General features: G+C 33.1%; 1 protein-coding gene across 9 annotated transcripts in view; it reads left to right on the top strand.

The window, feature by feature from the left end:
* The window catches only part of LOC105258998 (dystrophin, isoforms A/C/F/G/H), a 426,695-nt gene that overhangs the window by 80,051 nt on the left and 322,336 nt on the right, over positions 1-24,308 (top strand). For all 9 annotated transcript variants that reach the window (XM_011270646.3, XM_011270641.3, XM_011270647.3 and 6 more), the window contains 2 exons: positions 11,401-11,609; positions 19,259-19,357. In XM_011270646.3, the coding sequence (XP_011268948.1) occupies positions 11,401-11,609; positions 19,259-19,357 (308 nt within the window). The remainder of the gene's footprint in view (positions 1-11,400; positions 11,610-19,258; positions 19,358-24,308) is intronic.

Raw genomic sequence — 24,308 nt, forward strand, 5'->3', positions numbered from 1 at the left:
CGCAGAGACAGGTTCGAGTTGCAAGATAGAAATAAAATAAAATAAAATATAATATAATATAATGCAAAGATTATGCGATATAAACATTAATTTCTTTTCAAGCTAATTACAGTAATGATTTTATTTATATACTATATAAAAAGCTCCCTGTTACTTTATTAATTATATTTTTGTTTTTTGGATAATTTATATTTTTTATATTTTTTATATTTTCTATATTTAAATATATAATATATTATATGGATATGTCGGAGTGATATATTAACGTAAATAATATTTCGATTCTTTTATCAATCGTGAGGTGTTTACTTTAGTGAGAAAATTTTTGAAACGTATGATGCATTCTTACTAATTGGTTACAACAGAGAAATATATGGAATGCATTATACAAGGAAGGGTTCAGAATGACAAGTATGCGTCGCAGCCTCTTTGAAACATATGCATAACTATAGCGCGCTGTATCAGCGACACACGCATCATCTTGAATTATTCATACGATGTCGAAGTAATCTTGTGTTAGTGCAACGAAGCAATCGCGATTACTACATAGTTATATATTAGTGCATCGACCAAGTACATCGAGTCAACGCTCAGCTGATCAGCTAAGCCCTTCCAGGGATTATTGATGCAGCGCAAGTAGTTGGCGGCTAAGTTATATACAGTGTACATGTATGTGAGATATTAGTACGTATATAATAACGATTGCGTCTGATTAAAGACTTAATTATAATGAATAAAATTACGAAAAATTAGAAACGCATTTATCATTCTAAATCATCATTTAATAAATAGTAGTTTCAAACGCGAGCACTGTTTCCATGTAAGAAGAGTTTATACGGATAAAAAATGTTTACTCTTTATGATACTTTATTACTCAGATTGATTTATTTACACAAGCTTTGTCCCTTTAGGAGCGTCGGTGACAGGACACTGAATTTTTATGGAGTCAAATAAAGAAAAAATTCTGTTGCCCAGCGACATGTTTAAGTAACGCAGGCGTCAAAGAGAATCCTTGATAAATATCTTATGAATATGTTAATTTGGATCGTCGCGGGGAAAAATGAGGAAAGTCCTTGGCAGCGTAATCTTCTTTACAAGAGAACCTTCGTGGCTACGGACCACTTCTGTAAGCGCATGATTTATATTCTTTTTCGAGGAAAGAGGAAGAAAATATTTTTGAGCACGACTGGCGATTTATTTCATAATGCCGACATACTTCTCTCTGAAATTTCTCACAAGCTTTGCGTAGTATCAAGAATCCTATGAGAATAAGTCTAAATTGTTTCACGGATATATCTCAAATTATGTTTGCAAATTAGAAATTTCGATCCGGCACTATTATTATTATAATTATTCGATCCCACAGTATTATCGCATACATGCATCTGAGATATTTTAATGAAGTCTAGCCAATTTCAAGGGCCGTAATGTTCAATCATGGTCCTATAATTTGTCTCGAAGAAAGTACCCGCGTTACTCTGGCATCGTGAGCGAAGAGCGCCCAGCTGTCGATAAAATTTCGTTTACATGGCATCTAATATTTAAGCGTGGTTCGCAATTTTGCAATCTTCACTCTAGTATTGCCGTCACGTTTCGCTGCGAAAGTAATTTTTCTCCCCCTCCGTCCCCCTCGCCACATTCTCTTTTCCTCTCTTCGTCATCATCTTCGATCTTTTCTGTCGGACGAGCTGCAAGAATGAGCAAGGAGTGTTTTGAGCTGATAAACAGAAATCCTTGTTCGAGAAGACTATAATAAAAGCAATCCTATTATTCTAATATGATAAGATTTAATGGAGTTTGGTTGTTGCCCTTCTCTTTATCCGGCATTACGTCGGCGTTACCACCCACGATCTCTTTATCAGATATGACAAATATTTTCTTGGGAGATTATATAACGATAATCAAAATTTAATTGATTACATTATATCAGTATACATAACATATTTCCGCATACCGTTTACATAAATTTGGGCACATTTTTTTCCAATAAAATTGTCATATTGTATAAAAACATATTTTCAATATATGTTGTACATAAAAAATACAGAAAATCATGATGATGCCATCACTACATGTACATGTATCGTAAAATGCATTATATATTGTGTATTATATTGCATTATTTTTTAATCGCAAAAATAGTACAGATAGTAGAAATAATTTAATTAAATATAACATAAAATAGGTATGTGAGAAAATGAATTTTTTATATAATATCAGAATATTTTATATAATATCCTGATTTATTCGATGACACACGCAAAATATGAATTTCCTCATTCTTGCTGAATTTTCTTACTTTGAAATTTGTGTACTCTCAAATAATAAGAGTGGCGATTACAGTTTTTGACTGTAAGTGCTCTTTGTAAGATTGCAAGATTAACATTAATTGTTCAGCAAATCGTTTGCGATGAATTCATCTTTTATCGGTATCGACACGCGGCGAAAGAACTCGTGTTCGTGCTGGATTCAGGTCCGAATTATAGATCTCTATTACTTTTGTTTTTTTCTCGACGATCGTGGAATCGCTCCCGCGGAAGAGAAGATTAATTTCTCGCGGTAAGAGAGCAGCCCTAGATTGTCGGGGAGAGGGGAACGGTACAATTGCCTTGGCAAAGACGAGAGATTCAATTACATCGAAAACGTGGGGCAGAAAAGGCCCCTCTTCGTGAAGCCAGATTAATTCGTCCTTTGCTGTGATGGTTCCACAGGGAGGGGGCATCAGTATTTCCTTTTTTCTACCATCGCCGGAATACTTAACGATCTTTATTGAAGCCGGAAACAGATCTCGTCTATACACTCGATTAAATTAGTTATTATATTAGCTGTTATCACGTTTACGAAACTTTCGCGAATTTATTATGGTCCTTAATAACGAAATTCAATATCAAGCTCAGTTGTAGTTATGGAAATTATTTAAATCGTATTTTATCACAAATTGAGATTTAACTTTTCATTCAAATAATTTATCATAAAAATTATACATAACGTTTACTTATTTATTGAATTAATTTATATATGCATATAATCATTAAATCAAATTTGATTAATAAATAATAGGAAAATTTTAATATTAAAAATATTTTCTCTGTCTTTCTTTTTGTTTCATACAATATTAAGTTTTTTTTTCTATGCATATAATATAACAAAAACAATTTTAGCTCTTTAATCATCAGGATACAAAAAGAATCTTTCCCCGTTTTATTTGTATTTTCCTAAATCTTCTAATTCGGATGCTGATGCGTCATTCATGCATGTTTTATCGATTCAGTCGTCGTGTACCGCTGTCACGATAATCCGCGGTGTCTATTAATATGCATGTTTGTTTCAGCCTTGTGATGAGCTTCCATTTGGATTCCGGATAATAATTTTTCAAACCAGACACACGTGTAGTAGACACAGTTTTAATTATTACACATGCTCACAACATTCTCCTCATGCGGCTAATAGGGATAAATCAAAATTTATGCATTTTATAACAACTGCAATGTATTTATTCGTGTATTCAGTAGTTTGCCTATTATTTCAATTTAATAATAATTTAAATCAAGTTGTCTGTATATTACATCATATTATCATTCGTTTAATTAAGCCGGATAATAATTTTCGTTTGTATAGTAATTAAGATGAAATGCTTTATTTCAAGTCAAGTATTATTATATTTGTGAAATGAATTCAATGATAAGTTTCTTTCAAACAGTTTCTTAGTAGAGATTTCTATTCCTAAATGAATTTAAATTTATTTCGTATCATTTATAAAAATAAAATCTTGCATTTTGTTACACTTTCGGTGTACTTATGTGAATTATAAAATATTTAAACATCGAGATATTCTTAGCATTTGCAATTATTCTAATATTTCGTTTTTTTCTTATTCGACTTTTCTTATTCACTGTCTCGAATTAAGTTACAAGCTATAATTAGCAAGATGGCATGGAATACAACAATGCTTTCTCAGGATTTCTTTTTAGGATATTTCATTTTTCATTTTTTCCTTCCGCCTCTCTCTAAGTTCATCATTTATTTTTATCATTAACAATACTGTCAAGTACTAACAATTCCATAATACTTCCTTTTGTAAGCGGCTAATATTTATTTTTCTGGTTTTATTTCTCTTCTATGCGTTACATAAAATTACAAAATGCTTCCTCTTTCAACTATAGAATTTGTTTGTCGATGAGTTTATTTAAGTTATTGCAGTATAAGTTTGATGATATTTATTTATGCAGCGGAACAGAAAATTAAAATTTAACTTTTAATATATATCGCGAGTTTTGATTTCATTATAACTACTTCAATATCTCTTCAGATAAATGAGAATAATTTATTTTCGAAAAAATGTTTTTCTATTCATCAAGTGAAAGCATACTTATATTTTAAAAGTAAAGTATATATATAAATTAAAATAATTATATTTTTGATGACCTGAGTTTTTTCCTTTTCATACAGTTGTCACTAATGAATATGTAATAATTTATCTATATCTAAAGCTGAAATTTTAATTTCAAAAATTGATTTGCATTATAAAATTAAGCAGACAACTTCGGAAAGATATGTATTATTAAATTATTATTATAAGTGAATCCTATTAAATTTTATAATAAACGTGCATTTTGTATAAAGTCATCTTACAATTGGATAAATTTTCACAGATTCTTGGCTTATGGCTATGAATAATCTAAAGAGGAACGAATTATGAACTCAGACTTATGCAATCCGCTTCATGTCGAGCGCACTCGGTCGAAGACCTGTGCTCTGTGTCTTCAATAGAAAAGACACGGATTCGCGTTAGATCGTATCGCCGTTCAGTCGACCGGAAATGTAGACGGCACAAGTTGTGGGTTTCCGGTTTCTGCGGTACAATGAGCGACCTGCCCTTTGGTGGAAGAGTGTCAGTGGATGGCGGCGTGCAATCCATCACTCTCATTCACGGCCCATCCTCGCTTCTTCCCCCTTGTGTTGCTGCTATACGACTGCCCTCTCACCATGCTGCTTTTCCCTTCGCGCATCTCCGTTGTACTGTCACATCACTTATCCCTGGAAGACAGGCGGACAGACGAACGCTTAAGCCGTGCTCGCAACGCGCCTTTCCTATTTTTCACCTCCGGAGTGCCGGGAGAAAGGGACCAAAGTATCCCGTGTGCTTTCGTTTCCCCGTCGGCCTTGCCGGAATAAAACTGCTGCCACGAAGAGAATTGATGCTTCCCGCTGTAAATTCGTCCTATTTTTCACGGCGGGGGTCATTTCGCGGCGGCACTCGCCTCGTCTCGTCTCGTCTCACCTTGCCTCGCTACACAGCCTGCTAACAAGGGATTTCTACTTCAACGGCGACGGTCTGAGCCGGATCGTCCCTCGTTTACTGCATAAGGGATAAATCGTGTACTCTCCCGTGCGCCGCGAGATTTTCCACCATTCCGAAAACGTTGGCGTCACGCTGCTATACTCTTTCCTTTCGTTGTTAGAATCGTAAATACATTAATGCACGGGAATGTTACCACCACCTCGCGTAGAGAGATCTGCCTCTAAATTTTATTTTTTAGAATCTTGACGTATATATCACGGGGCTTTAAAAGTTTGATTACGTAAAATAACAAAGTATTCATAACTTTTTTTTTGAGATTACCGAATAAAGTGCATGTTAGATATTTTTCTCGCGCGTTTTACAGAAAACTTGCGTACTTTTAAGGGTATATTCATGTTTATCCTACGAGATGAGTTATATTTGCGAAGTTTGCGTTATGCGAATGGATATAAATGGAATTATGCACATAGGGAGAGAAAAAGGATGATGTTAAAATTAGAAACCCTACGCAAAGATTAATGATTAGGGAAAATAATCGCTGGATTCTGACGAAGATCAAAATGAGATTTGATAGAGTTGAATTGAATGAAAGCGAAGTCAATGGACGAGTCTTTAATCTAGATTACTTCACTAACCTTATTCTAAGAAAGCAAATGAAAGAACTCTATAAGTCTCGTTAAGCTTTGAAATCTGGCTTAACTATTGATCAGGGTAAGATTATATTTCCATTTTCTTCAGATTGAATAAATCTAGTACAAGGTTTGTAACGCTTTATCTAATCGATATGTTACAGTTAACCTCATAATCGAACAAGACATTTTTTTCGTAAAGGAGGATCATATATCACATATATAAAGCACATATATAAAGCTCCCTTTTGATAAGACATCGCTGTCACGCACAAAGATTTATCGTTTGATCCACGCACATCATTTATTATCTTATACACTTTATTAAACATGTTTCGTGTTCACCGAGTTTCTAGTGGTTTTGTTGGTTTATATTAAGTTTTTTCATGTTCAGATTATACATATTCATTCTCGGCTGCAATTTTTGTTGTTTTTGAATGGAAAATTAATGTGTGATTCTTGTTTCGTATATTTCAAGATAAATGATAATGCGTGAATTAATATATGATCTTGTTTTGTATATTCCAAAATAAACGATAATGCTTTACATTTTCAATTTTGCTACGAATGCATTTTCGTTGAATTTGTTCTTTTATTGTTTAATGAAAATATATTTTATGAAACATATTTTATTTTTTTCATTGTAGTCAGAAAAAATTTCTATTAATTTTTGTACGTGCGTATTTTGTTATTTTTGATACGCGTTTTGAGTAATGCTCATCGTGTGGTATCGAAAACGTTTCTACCCTCGTTGCCATTATTACGAGAATAATAACTCGCTCCTAGCAGCTGCTGCAGCGACAAGTGTTACGAATGCCCTCTTCAAGAACCACTTTCTTTCAGACCATGCAGCATCGGGAAGTATCATTTGCGTTATGCTGTCTAAATTAGTAGGGGAATAAATACGACTTCTCTTTTGAATTTTAAATATTCTGCAAAAATATCAAGCTTTTCAATGATGCAGCTGAGAATAAAAATACATTATTTCAAATTTATTTAAAATAGAATTTTTATATAGAGAAAATGGAAAAATTTGTATTTTATATTATTAAAAAAAATATTTATAATTTTCATTATCGTTTCAAGACAATTTATAAAATTCTATAATTTTATATTACTTTACGACTCGTGTTGACTTTGTGACTTGTGACAGCTTGTCGTTGTCATAATTCATTTTTGTACCGAAGATTATTTAAAATACAACTGGAAAAGAAACATCCGTAAATAAATTAATATTGTAAAAGACATGAGAGAAAGCAATATTATTTTAAAATAAAATCTCATGTATAATTTCGTATATATCTCATATATAATATATAATAATATATAATTCTACATATAAAATATGTAAAATTATAACATTAAACTCTTGAAGATCGCCAGTAAATAAAATAGAAGAAGTAATTAAAAACGACCACACTGGCAAATTTTTATTAAAGTGAATCACGACGTTTCGACCATGGTTTTGGTCCTTTTCGAGTGAAAATAATTTAGTTAACTATTCTATCGTGAGAAATAAGGAAATCACTTCGTCAAGATTGTCATGCCAACCGTCTCCATCAACACACAGAGAAAGACTGTCTTTTTCTGTGTGTTGATGGAGACGGTTGACATGACAATCCTGACAAAGTGATTTCCTTATTTCTCACGATAGAATAGTTAACTAAATTATTTTCACTCGAAAAGGACCAAAACCATGGTCGAAACGTCGTGATTCACTTTAATAAAAATTTGCCAGTGTGGTCGTTTTTAATTACTTCTTGTAAAATATATCTTCCATGATATTTGCGAAGAAGTTTAGATCAATTCTCTTGACTAGGAATTCGCTCTTGCTTACTTTAATCTGATAAGACGGAAGGAAGCAAGATATGCACCGTCATGCTTATTATGTATTTAGCGTATATCGTAACTTATCCAACCGCCATGGAGATTATGTAATTCCTTGCGTACACGAGACTTAGAGGTTGCGACAACTTATGATAGAACTTTGTAAACATTCTGTGGTTTATGCGCCGAATCTTGTGTCTTATCTATATTAAGTTTCTATTCTTTGGTTATGGGAAATTCAGCCAAAATACATGTGTATTTGCACATTTTAACTTAAAGCATATGATTATTTAGTAATATATTGTGTAACCTCCGCCCGATTTTCCTTCAATTCTATATATTTAAATTTTTTTATATGATGAATAATGTAAACCATGAAATTTTAAATCAATTTTTTAACAAATAGAAAAATAGTTAATTATATTTAACTACTTTATACTAATATAATAATTACTTTTATTTATTTAAATATCAATGTACTCAACTTTCTGCAACAACAAAATTTATTACATTTCTACATTTTCTGTCTTTATACTTATCACATAATATCACTGTAAACATCACTGTAAACATTTTACTTTCGTTCATATATTTTGCGTTTAAATAACACGATTTCCTTACTTTAATTCGTCCTGCGCATAACTACGTAAAGTAGTCTTTAAATTGAGGTAGCTATCTTCCTCGTAGCAGTCGGGCTGCTTCGGCCGAGATTTCACAGTTCTCAACTTCGCAAATTGTATGCACACAATTTGCTCGAGCGGACGAGATGGGACGCGAAGAAATTTGAGCTTCAGAAGGTGAACGGTATCCTTGTGAGAGTTCACGGTGAATGTCTCGCGGTACGTTTGCATAACTGCTTTCCCTTTGAATTAGCAGAACTGCCCGTAGCCCACCGGTTTCTCATCGCTCCGACGACAAAGTACTTTATTGTAAACGTATAGATTGTCCTCGAAGTTTAGCAAATGCGTTAAGAAATATCGTCAAAGTCGGAAAAATTCTTTGCCGACGAAAGTTTCGCGGTTTGTGAATAATTACGCGAGCAACTGTTCTCTCGTGCCAACATTGCTCGTCGTTTGGTCTTTTTTTTTTGACATTTTTCTTTTTGTCCCGATTCTAGATAATATAACGATATATAAAATTCAGTAATGAAAAGATAGCAGGACCAGTTGTTAAGATAATGCTCGCTGATACTAGTTTAGGCAAAAAAGTCCGGAAATAAAAATATAATAGCTTCTTTAAAACTGAACTGAGACGATTGTGCGCATAATTTATAATCTCTGGAGACTGCGAGTTCTTTGAATTGCGGCACGTTTAGAATTTATTGTGGAAAGTATACATATCTCTCTTGTGCTCGATGCAATATTTAGATACCGATGCTAGACGAAACTGTAAAAATATTTTTCGTAGTATCTTATCGAAATTAATGTTTATGATATTTCTAGCGATTTTTGTGCTATTATTATATATATAGGTTATTTTCAAGCATATTTCAACTTTGTAATTAATAAATGAATTTTTATTATATGTAATAAATAATTTTCTTGATTGCAAATTTTTGCCAACAAAATTAAATTATAAATTACACATTGTGAAGTGTGCATTAATATGTATAGAAATTAATACGTTCGAATAACATCAATCTATAATTTCTAAGCATCAATGAGATTAATTTTTTATATGTTTCTTCATATTAGCATACCATATAAATACGGAAGATCTTTGACGATTTTTTTTTCTCTCAGGTATATGAGTACAAGTACTTAAAGCATACTGTGGAAGTAATTTCCTTGCTAATTTTACGCAGTGTTTAGTACTATTCTTATCGAGTAAATGAGAACATCGCGCTTGCATAGCTGTACAAATAAATGATTAACTGTAAGGTAACTAGAGAGGATTCCAGCGGTATGTTTGCGGTATGTTTGTCTGAAAGCAAGTATTGTAATCCTTATTACTTCAACTAATTTATAATATTGTATTAAAATGATTGTGTGTGCTATAACTGGTTTATTAATACACACATACTAATTGATGATAATATGTGAATCATATATCGAAATATAAATTAATTTTAACTATTAAATGTTTCTCGCTATGTGCAAAATTGTTCTGCATTGGATTTAAAAAGAAAAAATAATATATGAGTAATTTATTCTTATAGTATATATCGAATAGAATATATATTTTATAATAATCCTTGGGATTATAGTCAAGCGAAATTATAAAGTTATTAAAAATTTTTATTTTAATTCGTTAAACAGTAAATAAACATGTAACTATTATTGTATATTGCTGTAACTCGTATTTGCTATACGAATGTATAACAGCAATAATATATTACAACAGTAAATTACATGGTTAATTACTGAGATTAATGAACCAAACGGAAATGTTTGAAAATGTTTACAAGCTCGATTTACTGATTGCCAATGCAGTCATATGATATAAAATATTAAAATGCATATTTATGCAATGTAAAAATATAAAATTTTTTATTCTAACATAATAAAAAATAACTGTAGAAACTTTAATGTGTGCAATTAATATTAATTATTGCCAATCGATAATATAAACATTTCTGCTCACGATATTGTATTATTACAACAGATGTAATTACAGTTGTACTATTACTTATTATTAATTATTAATAATTAATAATCGTTAAATGTTATTAATTTATTAATTTACTCTTTATCGAAACAACAATATGTATATACATTATGTATCCCGTTTGTATTTCTGTACATATGGGATACATTAATGTTTATAAGATAGAAAAAGAGCAGAGTTTTATATCATTATTGATTGTAAGTGGCGCGCAATGCGTTTCTAAGTAACGTTTAAGCGCTAGTAGACGAGCGTTACAAATCGAGGGGTACGAAAAAGCGTTTACGAAAGTTTTCAATTACATTAGAGACGAGCATTAAGCTCGTCTTCGACGACCCTAGCGTAAGGTTCCACCTGGGATATGCCATAGCCTCGCCCCGACTCGATCCGAGAGAGAATGAAACGAGTAAACTTATAAACTATGAAAATTACTTTCCTATTCAATGAATTGACCGTGCATCCTTCGGTACGTGCCTCGAAACATTCCGCCTCGGCTCTTGCTTCTATCTTCCTTCAGCGAACTTGTCCTTTCTATCTCATTATCCGTCACCGTACGTGAGAAAAAATACAACGTCGGCGAATTAAATTTTTAGAACAGAAATGTATTTTCATACGACAGAAAAAAAATCAACAAAGTCTGATAAACATATCATTACATCTCTTTAGGACAATAAATTATAATTAACGGTTGGTTAATTTCGGAGCCCGATCTCGGAAAATATCGATTTGATTACTCCCGTATTATTATACGAAGGGAAATATTTCATGAGAAACTCAACAAGTCAGTGATCTCTCGTTAATCGCGCAGTCGTGAATCATTAGTGACGTTAAGCTCGAATGATATCGATAATTCGATGTACACATATGGCGGCATGGAAACATCGTTGATGTCTGAATGCTCGCTTTGCTTCCCGATGCGCCGAGAGCGCATCAATTTTCGTCACGTCGGCGGGCAACCGCAGGAGATACGGCCTGCCGACTTTTACGACACGATGCGCCACGCTCTAATGGAGATATGGTTTTGTTTCCCTGTTACAGAAGTGGAAAGGAGTGTAGGCACCGCAGCACCGGGGGCGGCGGGTGCAGCTGCAGGGGGCTCTCGGGGGCTGTCACCCTCTCCCGCCCCCTCATCACCGTCGACCCCCGTAGCGACTAGCAGTCCCTCCGTTTCCTCGGCTTCGTCTTCACCTTCACCCTCCACCTCAGCTTCCGCTCTTGTCGCGGGACTCGATAAATCAGTGCTTCAGGTAAGCTCACTTACTTATACGCGTGCGTGAAGCTGCCAGGACAATGTAACTGAAAGATACGTACGAAGAAGAGGAACGTATATGGGATTTTTTTTTATCATGTGCTATTTAAGTGCATTCGAGTCGATCGTTATCATACGTAGCTCTCGTCGTTTTTTATTTGGATTTTATTAGTTTTCATTCGTCAGTAGACACAATTTATATAAATGAATTGGAATAATGTTGGTTCATGGAGATGGCACGTGTAAAAATGTTATTTTAAGAATGACTTTATATCTCAATTGTGTAAAATATTTGGATTCTTTTGAATATTCACTCAACTAAAATGAAACGAAAATAGATATTGATACAATGATTATTTACATTGTATCAATATGTATTGTATTTTAATTTGAGAGATTATTTATTATCCTCGCGAAAATTTATTTAAATGTTAACAAGTAAAGCTTCGATAAAACTATACATAAAACGACGATAAATTTGTACTAAGAATAGAAATATTTTTTTATGTGGTAGAAAGAAAATTAATGAGATTGATATCACTGATGTCAGAAATCAGACACTCGGCATAACAAATAATAATTAATGGTCGGTTAATTTCGGGGAACCCGATCGCGAAAGATATTGATTCGATTACTCCGGTAATACGCTACGAGGAGATGGAAATATCTTCTCAACGAGAAGAACAAATGTTTTGCGATAGTTTTTGCAATTATTCTTGTTGGAAATCGATTTACTCTGTACTCCGACTTTTTTTCTCCCGCGATAGAAACTGCGTTGTTATTTCAAATACGTAGCTTTTTACGAGAAATTTTATGTTGGACAAAAGTATGAGAAATTTGTAATGCAAAACTTCGTCGTTTTTCCGCGTCCCCAAAAATGGCGGAGTTACGATAATGGCAAGAGCTTGCCTGTCCTCGGGCATCTCGGCTAATTAAAGTGCATAAATTACGCGAATGCGTAGAGAGAGGCTGATGAGAATATGGCAGCATAATGTGCGTTGCTGGGATCCGACAGTAAGGTCGCGTGTTTTCCGAGCGAATGTCAGCAGAAAATATGTTAAACTACCGTGAAAAATCGCGAATTTTTCGACAAATTCGTCTAGATACTGTAAATGAAACCGATTCATTTTTTGTACGTATATTAAAACGCGAATAAAAAAGCCTGTAACATTGTACGTAATATCATGCAAAATAACGTTTTTACATGAGATATAAAAATATAGGGGTACGAATAATGAATATATATCATTAAATCGATATGAATGTTTATGTAGCTATATCTTGGGTTTCATATTGCACTCTTTTTTAACTTAACGAGTAGGATATTATTTTCATCGTTCTCTGTACCTACGATTTTTTTTTAAATTTATTTTTTAAAAAAATTTCTGTATTTAAATTGAGACAAGTATATATTTATACTTTTAAGAGAGAAAGAAAACTACAGCCAAAAAAAAGAACAGAAGTCTGTTATGTGGCTTCTGATGGAAAAACTCTCTTTGTAACCGTTCTCTTTGTAAACGTAAATTAAAACGCTGTCGTAGATTGTATTAAGCATACATAATTGCGATATTCTATTCTGTGTGCATGCTAGTATGTATATTGCAATGTGTCCCTGCGGGACGAGGAGTCTTAACTTGATTATCGAGGTGTCGACTAGATTATATTCGCTTTCCCTTTGGTATTCAGAGTAGAATGATATAGCTGATCGATATTTCTGATATATTGTCGCTCTTCTCTGTTTTATTATCGATATGTTACACACAATATTATAATTAATAAATCAGAAAATTAGGAAAATTTAATTAAAATTTCAGAAAATTAGGAAAATTTAATTAAAATTTATATAAACGATAAAAAAGAAATTTGAAGCAATGTTTCGTTGCGCTAAAGTTAGTATAAATTTCGCACTGAAAGTTTCTTTATACGAATTAACATTTATTGAAAGTTAATTTTATTCACCCCTTTATATTATTTCGCTTTCGCTTACGCGTACCGACTTTCATAAAGCGGCGAAACAAATTTTGTTACCACTGCTCTCTTCTCTCTGAAACACGGTTCGTCATAAATTACATGTAAATCTGTGACGAAGTACCGAGAATACGGAAACAGGGGAGATATATATATACCTTTTTTGTAGACAGAGATGTCAAACTGTCACGGAGTAATCGGACGGCGCTTCGTGCGTGACATTTTAACTTCGCGAATAACAAAAGCTTTCGTGGTTCTGTTAAGAATGCCGTCCTTTTAGATAACCTTTTATTCTATTATGCTTTTATATATCACACCTTTGCTGCAATAAAATTTTTTTTCATTACGCTTTTAAATTACATTCCGCCTATTATGTGAAGTGCATATTAAAACATAATTTATGAAATATAATATCATATAATATATTTGAAAATATCTGCTTGTCGAAATTGTTTTTATTCTTTATTTGATTTAATTATTTAATCATTTATTAGTAGTTATTTATTATCGCTTCTATTTTGAATATTATTCTCGTTACTTTATGTTTCTTAATTTTTTAAAATGATTTCTCATTATCGATAATATTTTTGGATGCGCAAATTTCGAGAAATTTTTTATGCGAATGGCGATCAAACTGCATGATAACTTCGTTGAATCAATGAGAATTGTAAATGACTTTTTTATAGAACTTGCCTGTTGTTAATCGCGAATAACTTATTACATCAGCATACTTTTCATGAGATTTGGGCTTCTAGACTGCACGTTCTTTTCCAGTTGCGATCTGATTACGACGGCAAATTTCGAAAGAAATGAAATCCCGTCTGAATATTCTGCAATTGGTGGCACAAGTTCGGTTATCAGGGACAAGAATTAGATTTGTGTGACGGCGGTGTGGACAGCACAAGAGGGAAAGGACCGACGCGACGTTCATGCAGGCGTATAACTCGGTCAATTTTATCGAATTACTCTGTCAGCTTCTCTCCCTTTACGCCATTCTGAGCCCCATTCACTCTTCGTGCTCGTGTTGCGGTTCTTACGACGCACATAACTCGGGAGCATAATCTAGTAAATATTCTAAAATAAATTAAGTCAAATGCCATTTCGTATCTTTATAGGATGCTCTCTTCAAAATCCGTTAGTCTGTACATTTCCGCTCGACTGGAATTCGAGCGGAAATGTACAGACTAGCATCCAAAATTTAATTTAAAGATCTTGGTTAACCCGAAAAATTTACTTGGTTTTAGTAAATACGATAATCATATATACGTCAGTGATCAACATTTTATATTTTTGGTTTTGCTGAGAATATCTTTCCACCTCGCTTTGCTTTCCATAATATTTATTCTGATCCTTAAATTCAAGTATATCTTTTAGCTTATATTACAATATCATTTAATCAAGTGTACATGTTTTTTTATTCCTTTTGTATATTTTGGTTATTTTTTATTATTTGAATTAATCGTATTTTTTATTAAGATCCGTTTTGCTTCGTTAAGATATATTAATTGCACGATATAACTTAGATGCATATTATATCACTTAGACTGTCAGTTAAAATCCTCAGGAATTTCTTTCGCTGAGGTCGTAGCGCGTTTTTTCCACCTGTCTTTAAAGGATTTCTTCTTTTTGAACTCTTGCGACCCAAGTTATCACGTTCATATTTCGCGAAACGTCTTTTGCCCTTTTACTCAGAGTCACGTTACAGTTTCCTTTGAAAACGTGACATTTTACGTGTACTTCGTAAAGGTGAAACAACTTTTGATCTTGCATATGTTGCTTATGTGCAACTGTTGGAAAGCGAGGACGATACATTTATTATGTCAATATATTTTAATGTTGCAATATTAAGTTTGATTCCGATAAAAAATATTTAAAAGCAGAGTAATCAAATAGCTACAGTGATATACAGCGTATGAAACTTGACGAGTGTAAATATAATTCGACAACGTTTAACATCTTTGTCTATTGTCCAGATAACTTTTACCAACATCTCGGTCAACATTACACAAGCTCCAGTACGCTTTTCCTATTTGCCAAGTCAACAGTCAGATTCAAGCAGCCCATCCAACGCCATAACAGCTATCTCCCTGTTTCTATTTCCGGCTACGCTGTCGCACTGACAAGTATTGTGTTGTTTGCATAAAGCGATGAGATGCCTCGAGGTAACGAAACTTGAACAGAAATCAAGTTGAAAATGAAATTTTATTTTTATGATGGTAAACCATGTTTTATTTACTGCTTGTCGTATTGATTCAGCTGTGGAGTTAATTTCAAGAATCTTAATTCATTCAAGTCAATAATAGGGATTGAAATATTTCGTCTCACTTAAAAAAATTATATGTTGCGTATACAATTTATTTAGAATATTTGATATCGTTTTAAATATCTATTTTACATTCTAAAAGATGTAATTTCTTTTTTTAATTTCATAATTTGCGACATTATATAAATTGATTGTGTGTTATCTTATGCTTTACTTTGGTTTAATTGATACAAAGCATTAATTTTATTAAATTGTAGGCTTGATTAATTAATGTAAATAAGAAATGTTTGTGCTCGACCAGACAAATTCTCATCGTATATAAAATAAATTTGAATTTTGAAACTTCTCCGAACACAATGTTAATATGCGGTTTCCTATACCGAATTCCCGTGTTCGCGCGTTTCTGTGGCACTCCAATAATTTGAGTCTCTTTGCGGTATTCAGCTTATTAGATTCTTGGTTACCCTTGTGACAAAATATGTGAGGCTAGTTCGAAAGCTTACATGTGTTCTGTATAAAATACTGAAATAGCAGACATTGTTTTCCAATTGCCACATAGGTATATGAAAGTGATTTACGACGATATTCCCATGTTTTTGTCTTTTCAATGATTCAATTAATTCCGAATTAATTACTAGAAAGATTTATATGTACATAAATTATTAAACGAAGCTTGAATGGAGCAAAACCTGAAATTTTTAACATTGTTTCATAATTCACGTCATGCTAAAAGAATTAATATCGCAAGAAGAATTTTTTAATAGTGGTTTATTAACATCTTTTTCAATGTTTTTCGTTACATCTCTTATCTTTTTAAATATGTTTTTTGTTACATTTTTATTAAAGTGCGATAATAATCTTGCTGGAGAATGATCATTTTCGGTTTTGCAAACACTACAATAATAATAAAAGTTTCGATTGAAACAAAGAGAGGCTATAGAAGGAAAATGAAACAGTTTGTTCAATGAACTGTTTGATGCATCAGAAAGTCATAGAGCGACAATCGAGAAACTTCGTGCAAAGTGCATCTGCGCCAACTTTTCCGCGTTTATTGTCACTCGGGGAACAACATCATTTCGAGAATCGGTTTCTTGCGAAGAGTATTTTATTGTAAGATAAACATGGAAGAGACAATCATTTGCAAGTCAATATCTTTCAATTCTTTGGATATGTTTTTAGTTATCGAACTGAAAATAAGTATAGAGTTATCGGATAAAGAATGATCGAATAATAGTTTTTTTTTGTATCAATGTTACGGTTGAAACTCACGATGCTCGTCAAAGTAAAAATATCGCACTATTCGATCGCTGCCAAGCAACGTTCTCGATGCAGTTGATTTCCGAAGGGAGGTGTGTGTACCTTCTATCACGTCTTTTTTTATTGCTCGGATGCTAAAGTCCATCGTTAAATTCTTGAAGCGGAATTCTCAGAAACTTTCACGATTCTCGATGAAACGCACTGTGCATAAGAATAGATATAGATTGTGTGGTGAAAAATACATAACGGACACGTAAGCTTACTCGTGAAGTTTTATATCGTAAAAGCTTATATCGTAGCAGACAATAAATGGTAGCTATATTTCAGTTGTCTAGAAATCAGAAAATAAAAATATCGAAGAAGCTTCAATATCTTATATTTTCTAACAAACTCTTTTTAAAAAACTAATAAAAGTGTACATCTTACGAATTATATCTCTCGTAAAAATTGAACGAAAAAAAATCTATGTTTTCAATTTTATTTTTATCTCTTATTCTTAAGTCTCTTGATAATTTAATGAATTATTTTGAAAGCAATAATAAAGTGTGTAAATATGATTTCTCGAATAATTATGAATTTTGCTAAATAACAGGGATTATTATTTAGACTTGTATATTTTAATCACACACGCGGATTTTCGAACTTTTGCACTTGCAGAAAAAGAACGATTAATCTTCCAATTATGAAAATGTATAAATCGTGATTTTATGCTCATTTTGAAATGCAAGGGATATGATCAGACACTTCGACAACAGGTACTTAATCAAGACCGCTTCGGACAAGGGTGGGTGAAAGGCGAAACGAGGTCCGGAGCTTAGACTAGATGGTAGACTCTGGGGCTTGCCGGACCGAGCGAGACCTTAATTTCCTGTAGCACTACGGTTTATCTCTCCCGCGATTTATCGACTCCCTCGAAAGTTCCATGTTCGCGATTCGAAACCCTCGTCGAATGCTAGTTCGGGTTCCTTGCCCGCTGGCTTATATTCGCCGATCGATGATCAGCCGAGTGTCAATCCGAGAATTTCGTAGTGCTTTTTTTCAATATATTGTTTGTCACATAAACGTTTATTTGGATGCCACGATCTTTTCAAGTATTTCAAGTAGAATTCCCTCTCGTGCGCGAAATACACAGCGAGCAAGCTACGCTAAAATCGCTAGCAGAAATATTGCCGGTGTCTAGCGGAGCGTTACACGTGCACACGTGCCCGTATGGGCTTTTAAATGTATTATTGGCTTTACAATTCGTAGTTGTTCCAATGGAAATGCGATTACGCAACTCGCCTTGATATTTAATTAAACGCGCCAATAGAGCCATTTACAAGAAAAAACTCCATCATAATGATTGTTGGAAAATGTAAATTTATAATGCCATTGAGAGTGCTTACTCACGCTGTGTATTGCTGGTTCTAATCCATTTACAATAATTAAGTTGTAAACTGTTTTTTGCGGGTGGATATTATTTTCTTTGAAAATTACTTCATACGATTATTTATTCCACATGTATGCTATTTAACATGTTGCGAAAATAAAACTACTTTTGGATCAAGAATTTAAATTGCAATCACATGGAATATTTCTTCGAAGTTGGATAGAAATTTTTCAGAATACCCATTTCATGTTCGCTTATCCTTACTTCTTAATGGATATTGTGGTACGACGTAAATCGAAGTCGGCCACTTACGTACGGACACTCCCTACTAATTTCCGGCAGCAAATATCTTGATTCCGGTCTTGCTTCTCCTTCCCTTTTCGCTAGCCAACGGCTCTTTTCCATCTCATTTGAACCACTTTCGGATGATAGAGACATTTCCCGCCGATTCGCACTTTCCCAAGAGACACGAGTTAATTACTACGGCTAATTTTTTAATGTACCATTTGTGATAAGTTGTCGATTTATAAATTAACTAGTAATCGAAGATATATTGTTAATTTAAAGTCACGTGTTTTGAAAATGATTATTTGTTTGATATTATCTTTATTTATTTTTTTAATAGAAAAATATTATAATTATAATTTTTCGTTAATTGCACAGATTTTTTTTTTAATATAAAGAGAATTCAGCACATATGAGTCACCATTTATATCACGATTTCTTGTTACAACATAGTACATTATTATAATTTTTTTGCTCACTTATGAGATTGTCGCTTATGTTGCAGATACGTGACTGGCTTACGGTCGAAGAAGGGATGTTGCGACAACAATCCGTAGTCGTCGGCGATGTCGACGAAATTATGCATCTTCTTGATAAGCAAAAGGTGAGTCAATATTCACTTTTTGAATAAATATCTATAATGAAATATATTAAGATATTAACAATTAAATTAAAATAATATTTATGTATTATGAGATACAATTTGTAAGATATGTTTTCAACGCGATCCTTCAAAAGTATAATAGGAAAATTATTTATTTGCATCTACTCGAAAATTACAAGATCCACACATGTGATAATCTTGAATTATCTGTGTATCGTGACTTACGTTATTTATATTTTGATTAGTCGCATGTGCTTTTATTGAACCGCCTTAGCTGTAAAGATTCCAAACGCGAACGAACGATTGCCAGGTCGTTGTCGTGCCTTTGAAGTTTATCGTAATTTGCCGAGCCAAGCTGCAATGCTTCCAAGCTACCTCATTCGTGCTTGCGTGGCATTATTGGAAGCCCGTCGCTTTTTCTTTTTATTTCCTTTCCTTTATTCTTGTTTTAACAACAACGATTCTGCCGTCGAAAGCGGCGGTCACGAAATCGTGGGCGTTTTTACGCGCTGCTTATCTGCTTTATTACTTAAATAATAATAACTTGCGCTTTATTTTCTATGCATTAAAAATTTTATTCTGCGATAATTATCAGTTACCGATCTTTTCAAAGTGATATCGCGAAATTCATGTATATATATCGTTATGATTTTTCATCGCATCGTATCTTGTGCGGTAAAAGCAGCAGAGAGCTAAAAGCTCCAGCGTCGGTAACCTGGCAAACTGTCATTGCCGTGCAGTCGATATTTCAACCCCCGGGGTTTGACTCAAGTGCACGCTGCAGGGGTAAGTGCTCATCGCCCGTCTTTTTCACAAAATCAGTCTGGTGTAATACCATGAGTGGAAAAGTTATCAGCGAATGATGATAGGAGGAGAGAAGCTCCTTTGATCGCGATTAAGGGCTACGACCAGTTTCCGAGGTACAAAGGTAGGGGTGTTTAGGATAGGTGATTGACCGGGAAAGCCCTGACATTGGCATTGGCATTAAGGGTTCCGACGAACATTGCCACGCCTTCCTTTGTGCGTCGACGTCGCGGCGTCGTGTTGCGCGCGTTATTCCGCCATAGTCGTTAATTGCATTGGACTTAATGGATCGATATCCAGAATTGCGAGCGACACGAAATCTCACTTTATAGACAACATAACAGATAAGTTAGAAGAATATCCACTTTACCGAAATGTATGATATAATGTACTTTTTCTTAAATCTTTACGTTAATATATTTCATGTACAATTTTTATGATTATTATTGCATTATATAATTTATACATGTATATAAAATGACTGTCGAGTAAAATCGTTGTACAAGAAATAATTAAATATAACATAATCTTATTTTACATTTATTAAATTGACATTTTATACTTTTTTTTTATATACTAGTATATGCAAAGTTACTATTTATCATATTTAGTAAAAGATTGATATCTCTTTCTCTCTCTTTTTTTATTTATTTTGTATTATATTTCTTCTTGGATTAAATATGGAGTTTTTAAATATATATATATTATATTATACATGAAATTTTTTCCAAACTCGCAATTGCAATAATAAACTTTTTATGACATGAATTCCTTTTCTTACTCTATCATACAGCTTTTTGTATTCGTTGATTATGGGACTCTGTAAATTTAACATTAGACTATAAAAACGCTATGCGATACGGCTTTATTATGGATTTCTGCCGTAAAAACTTGCACGTTATCGAGATATTTTTATATTCTCAAATATACATATCTAGCTTTTCTTCCCCATCACATTCTCATAGCAGTGTTCTCCCATGAAAAAAGTTTACCGCGAAAATAATACGAACGTTTATCGTAAATTTTCTCGGGCCAAGACACAGAGAGTACATTATCGTACGCTCTTTTATTCCTCTTGCTTTTCTGCATTAAGTCGCGGAAGCTTGCACAATGTCAACTTTGAGAAACTGGCATTTTCCGAGTCGCATTCTTCCGCGTAAGGGCGCAAGAGTTTCGCAATTTCAAACTCCCATTTTAATACTCTACCACTTTTAAAACCGCGCCAAATATTTCCGCTCCATTTCTCTCGAGGCGTAATTGTAATTTTGATTGACGATAATTATGTTTCTTTCTTCATCCTTTTACATTTTAATTCTAGAATTCATTATATATATATACACACACACACTTTTTTTAAGGACACATGAATGAGAGGGAAATAATATGATTCATTAATTTTTTCAATATGGCAGCATTCTTTCTCGAACGAAAATAATTTTGCACATGGCAGATTTTTTTGTTCGTTAATGAGAACACTTCGAAAAGAAAATCGGCGTGATAAGGTTTCCTTCGGGTAGGAATTCTTCTCCATTCGGACGCGGAAGCGGAGTCATTTTTTTTTCTCGCGCCGCACAGCCAGATGGTTGTGAATGAGACAAATGACGCATTTGATTGATCAGTGAAATTGTATTCTGACAAACGCCAAATCATACGGGGTATTCTTTCTGCTTATACTTCAGAACGGAGAAGCAAAATTTTCGGACGCATTTTGAGGGATGACCGAAAACAATAGGTTTGTTACTGTAGCGTTGTTATTGATTTCCGATTGGGAGAAAGTCGAGGAAGATATTTTGACTCGTGAAAGGTGCAGGGAATGAAAAGACGGGGCTTTCAGAGAATGTATTGAATTCTTTGCATTTACGTCGATACTTGATATTTCGAGTTAGATTTTGTCCCGTTTAATTTTGGCTAAGTAAATCCAGAAGCTAATTATATATCCGTGAGAAACAGAGAGAAAATTATATACATTCGACATGCGCGACTAGGATATTTGTACGAAGTAGTGCTGACATCTCACTTTAAATCATATTACAATTATAGTCGTCTCGTAATTGTCACAGTAGATTTTGTCTCTCTATCTCACGAGCTTACTTAAGCTTGTTCCACTGTTAACATTACACAAGTCATTGTCGTCACCTGCCACGTAACAGGATTCGCCCGACAAAGCCCAATTACGAGATCCGAGCTATATGTTGGCGTGAAATGTGCTTTCAGTCACTCGAGGCGCATTCTTGTTTTAAACGATGAAGTTTTTTATAAAGTGGAGTAACTATCATAACAAGAACGTGGAACGAAACATGACATACATATGAATGCGTTATAAATATTAATCTTTTATCGAACATGATGGATTTCCGATAATAACAATTTCTACTACATTTTTATTATACGAATTACTGTTTTTGACATCTACTATATTTTTATTATACGAATTATTTTTTTTGACATCTTTCAATTCAAATTTCCCGTAAAACAAGTATTTTTAAATTTAATATATTTTAATAGCAAAATATGGATTATGAATAGTGACTATATGCTTTTTCTTTTTATATTAACATTAAAAATAAATTATTAAAGTTCAAAATTCGCGAAATTTTTCTTTATCCTACAGACTATTTCAAATAAATGAATAACTTATTCAATAGAATTGTATTTAAACCATCGATATTATTATCAATTTTATATTACTTTTTAAAAATAATTTTCTATCTTTTTTATTATTTAAGTAATCATTATTTGATCATAAACTGTAATATATGGTTATTTATAATCTATTATTAATAAATTATTTTATTTACTTATATCTCTTGAAAGGAATCTTACAAGTAATGGAAGAAGAATTCGTAATCTCTTTTCTCACTACGATGACAATGTCTATATTGTTCGTAAACCATTCCCTCGTTGATTGTTCTACAGCGTGTGCAATCTTGTACAAGCTATACAAGCTTCTTCGTCTTTCGGAGGATGTCTCTCACACCGGTTACAATAAACGTCTGCTTCATTATTTCTTTCGTTTCCTTCGTCCGGCTTTGTTGCCGATGTCTGATAAGTCTGGCACGCCATCTCATCGCAGGCTTTTCCCCATAGGACTCATAGAATTTCAGGGTTGCGCTCTTTATATCAGCAACGCGAAGGACTAATGCCAGGAAGCTGCGCGCGCGCGTCTGTAGTTATGAAGAACCTTCCACGATCTCGCAATTTCCCGACTATGCCGGTATCTGCTGAATAGTCGTCCTCATTCCATAACATGCGTATGAGCTTACAGCTTGTATATACAGTTATACGCATCGGCTGTGTACAGAATGTCGTTAAATTGTTCATGAAAATTGAAATTTCGCCGCCTTCTTATCCATTCCATTAGTTATAGATATGTATTAATTTCAGGTAAAATTCATTCTCATGTGATTTCGCGATCCATCAGTGAGGCATCAGTGAGATTATTATGGATATATTGGATTCAGATAAAACGATAATCGACTAACAGAATTGCTTTCTTTTCTTTTAATTTTACAAGCGCTTTAATTATCCGAAATGTGATTTGATGTTTCAGGAAAGAATATGATATTATATGTCATTGTAACATTCGTGAAATCGATTGCATTATTACTGTTGAAACTGAAGATTAATTTTCTATAGATAATTTATCATTTTTTTCCGAATAATTTTGTTTTCTTTCAATATTTTTCAGATTTAATAATAAATGTTGCGATTTCTTTTATTACGTTAAAAATGTACCGAAAATAATTATAAATGTTTTTAAATTTCCTATTTTTATATTTGAAAAAGAAATTGTGAAATTTTTTTATTTACTTATTTCTTTTATTTCATGGAATTTTGTACATCAGCTGAAAGTAGGAAGAAGTATAATATTTAATTAGACCGAGTTTTGACGAAGTTTGTTTCCGCCTCGCTAGATACTATAATTATTTCCGTAATTTATATCGTTAGACTTTCATAACTGACTTATACCTTCAGTAATGTCGAACTTCGACGTAACAACTTTGTTGCAAAAGTTAGCTATTGTAAATTAATTTTATATTCAATTAATTCTTTTTTCTAAGCAAAATCCAACTTTTTAGTTTTGAGAAAAAGTATTTTCTGTTATGATTTTATAGTACGAAAAGATTGAGTATAATATTATAATTTA

The sequence above is a fragment of the Camponotus floridanus genome, unplaced genomic scaffold (assembly GCF_003227725.1).
Source record: "Camponotus floridanus strain SB8 unplaced genomic scaffold, Cflo_v7.5 scaffold12, whole genome shotgun sequence".
NCBI lineage: Eukaryota > Metazoa > Arthropoda > Insecta > Hymenoptera > Formicidae > Camponotus > Camponotus floridanus.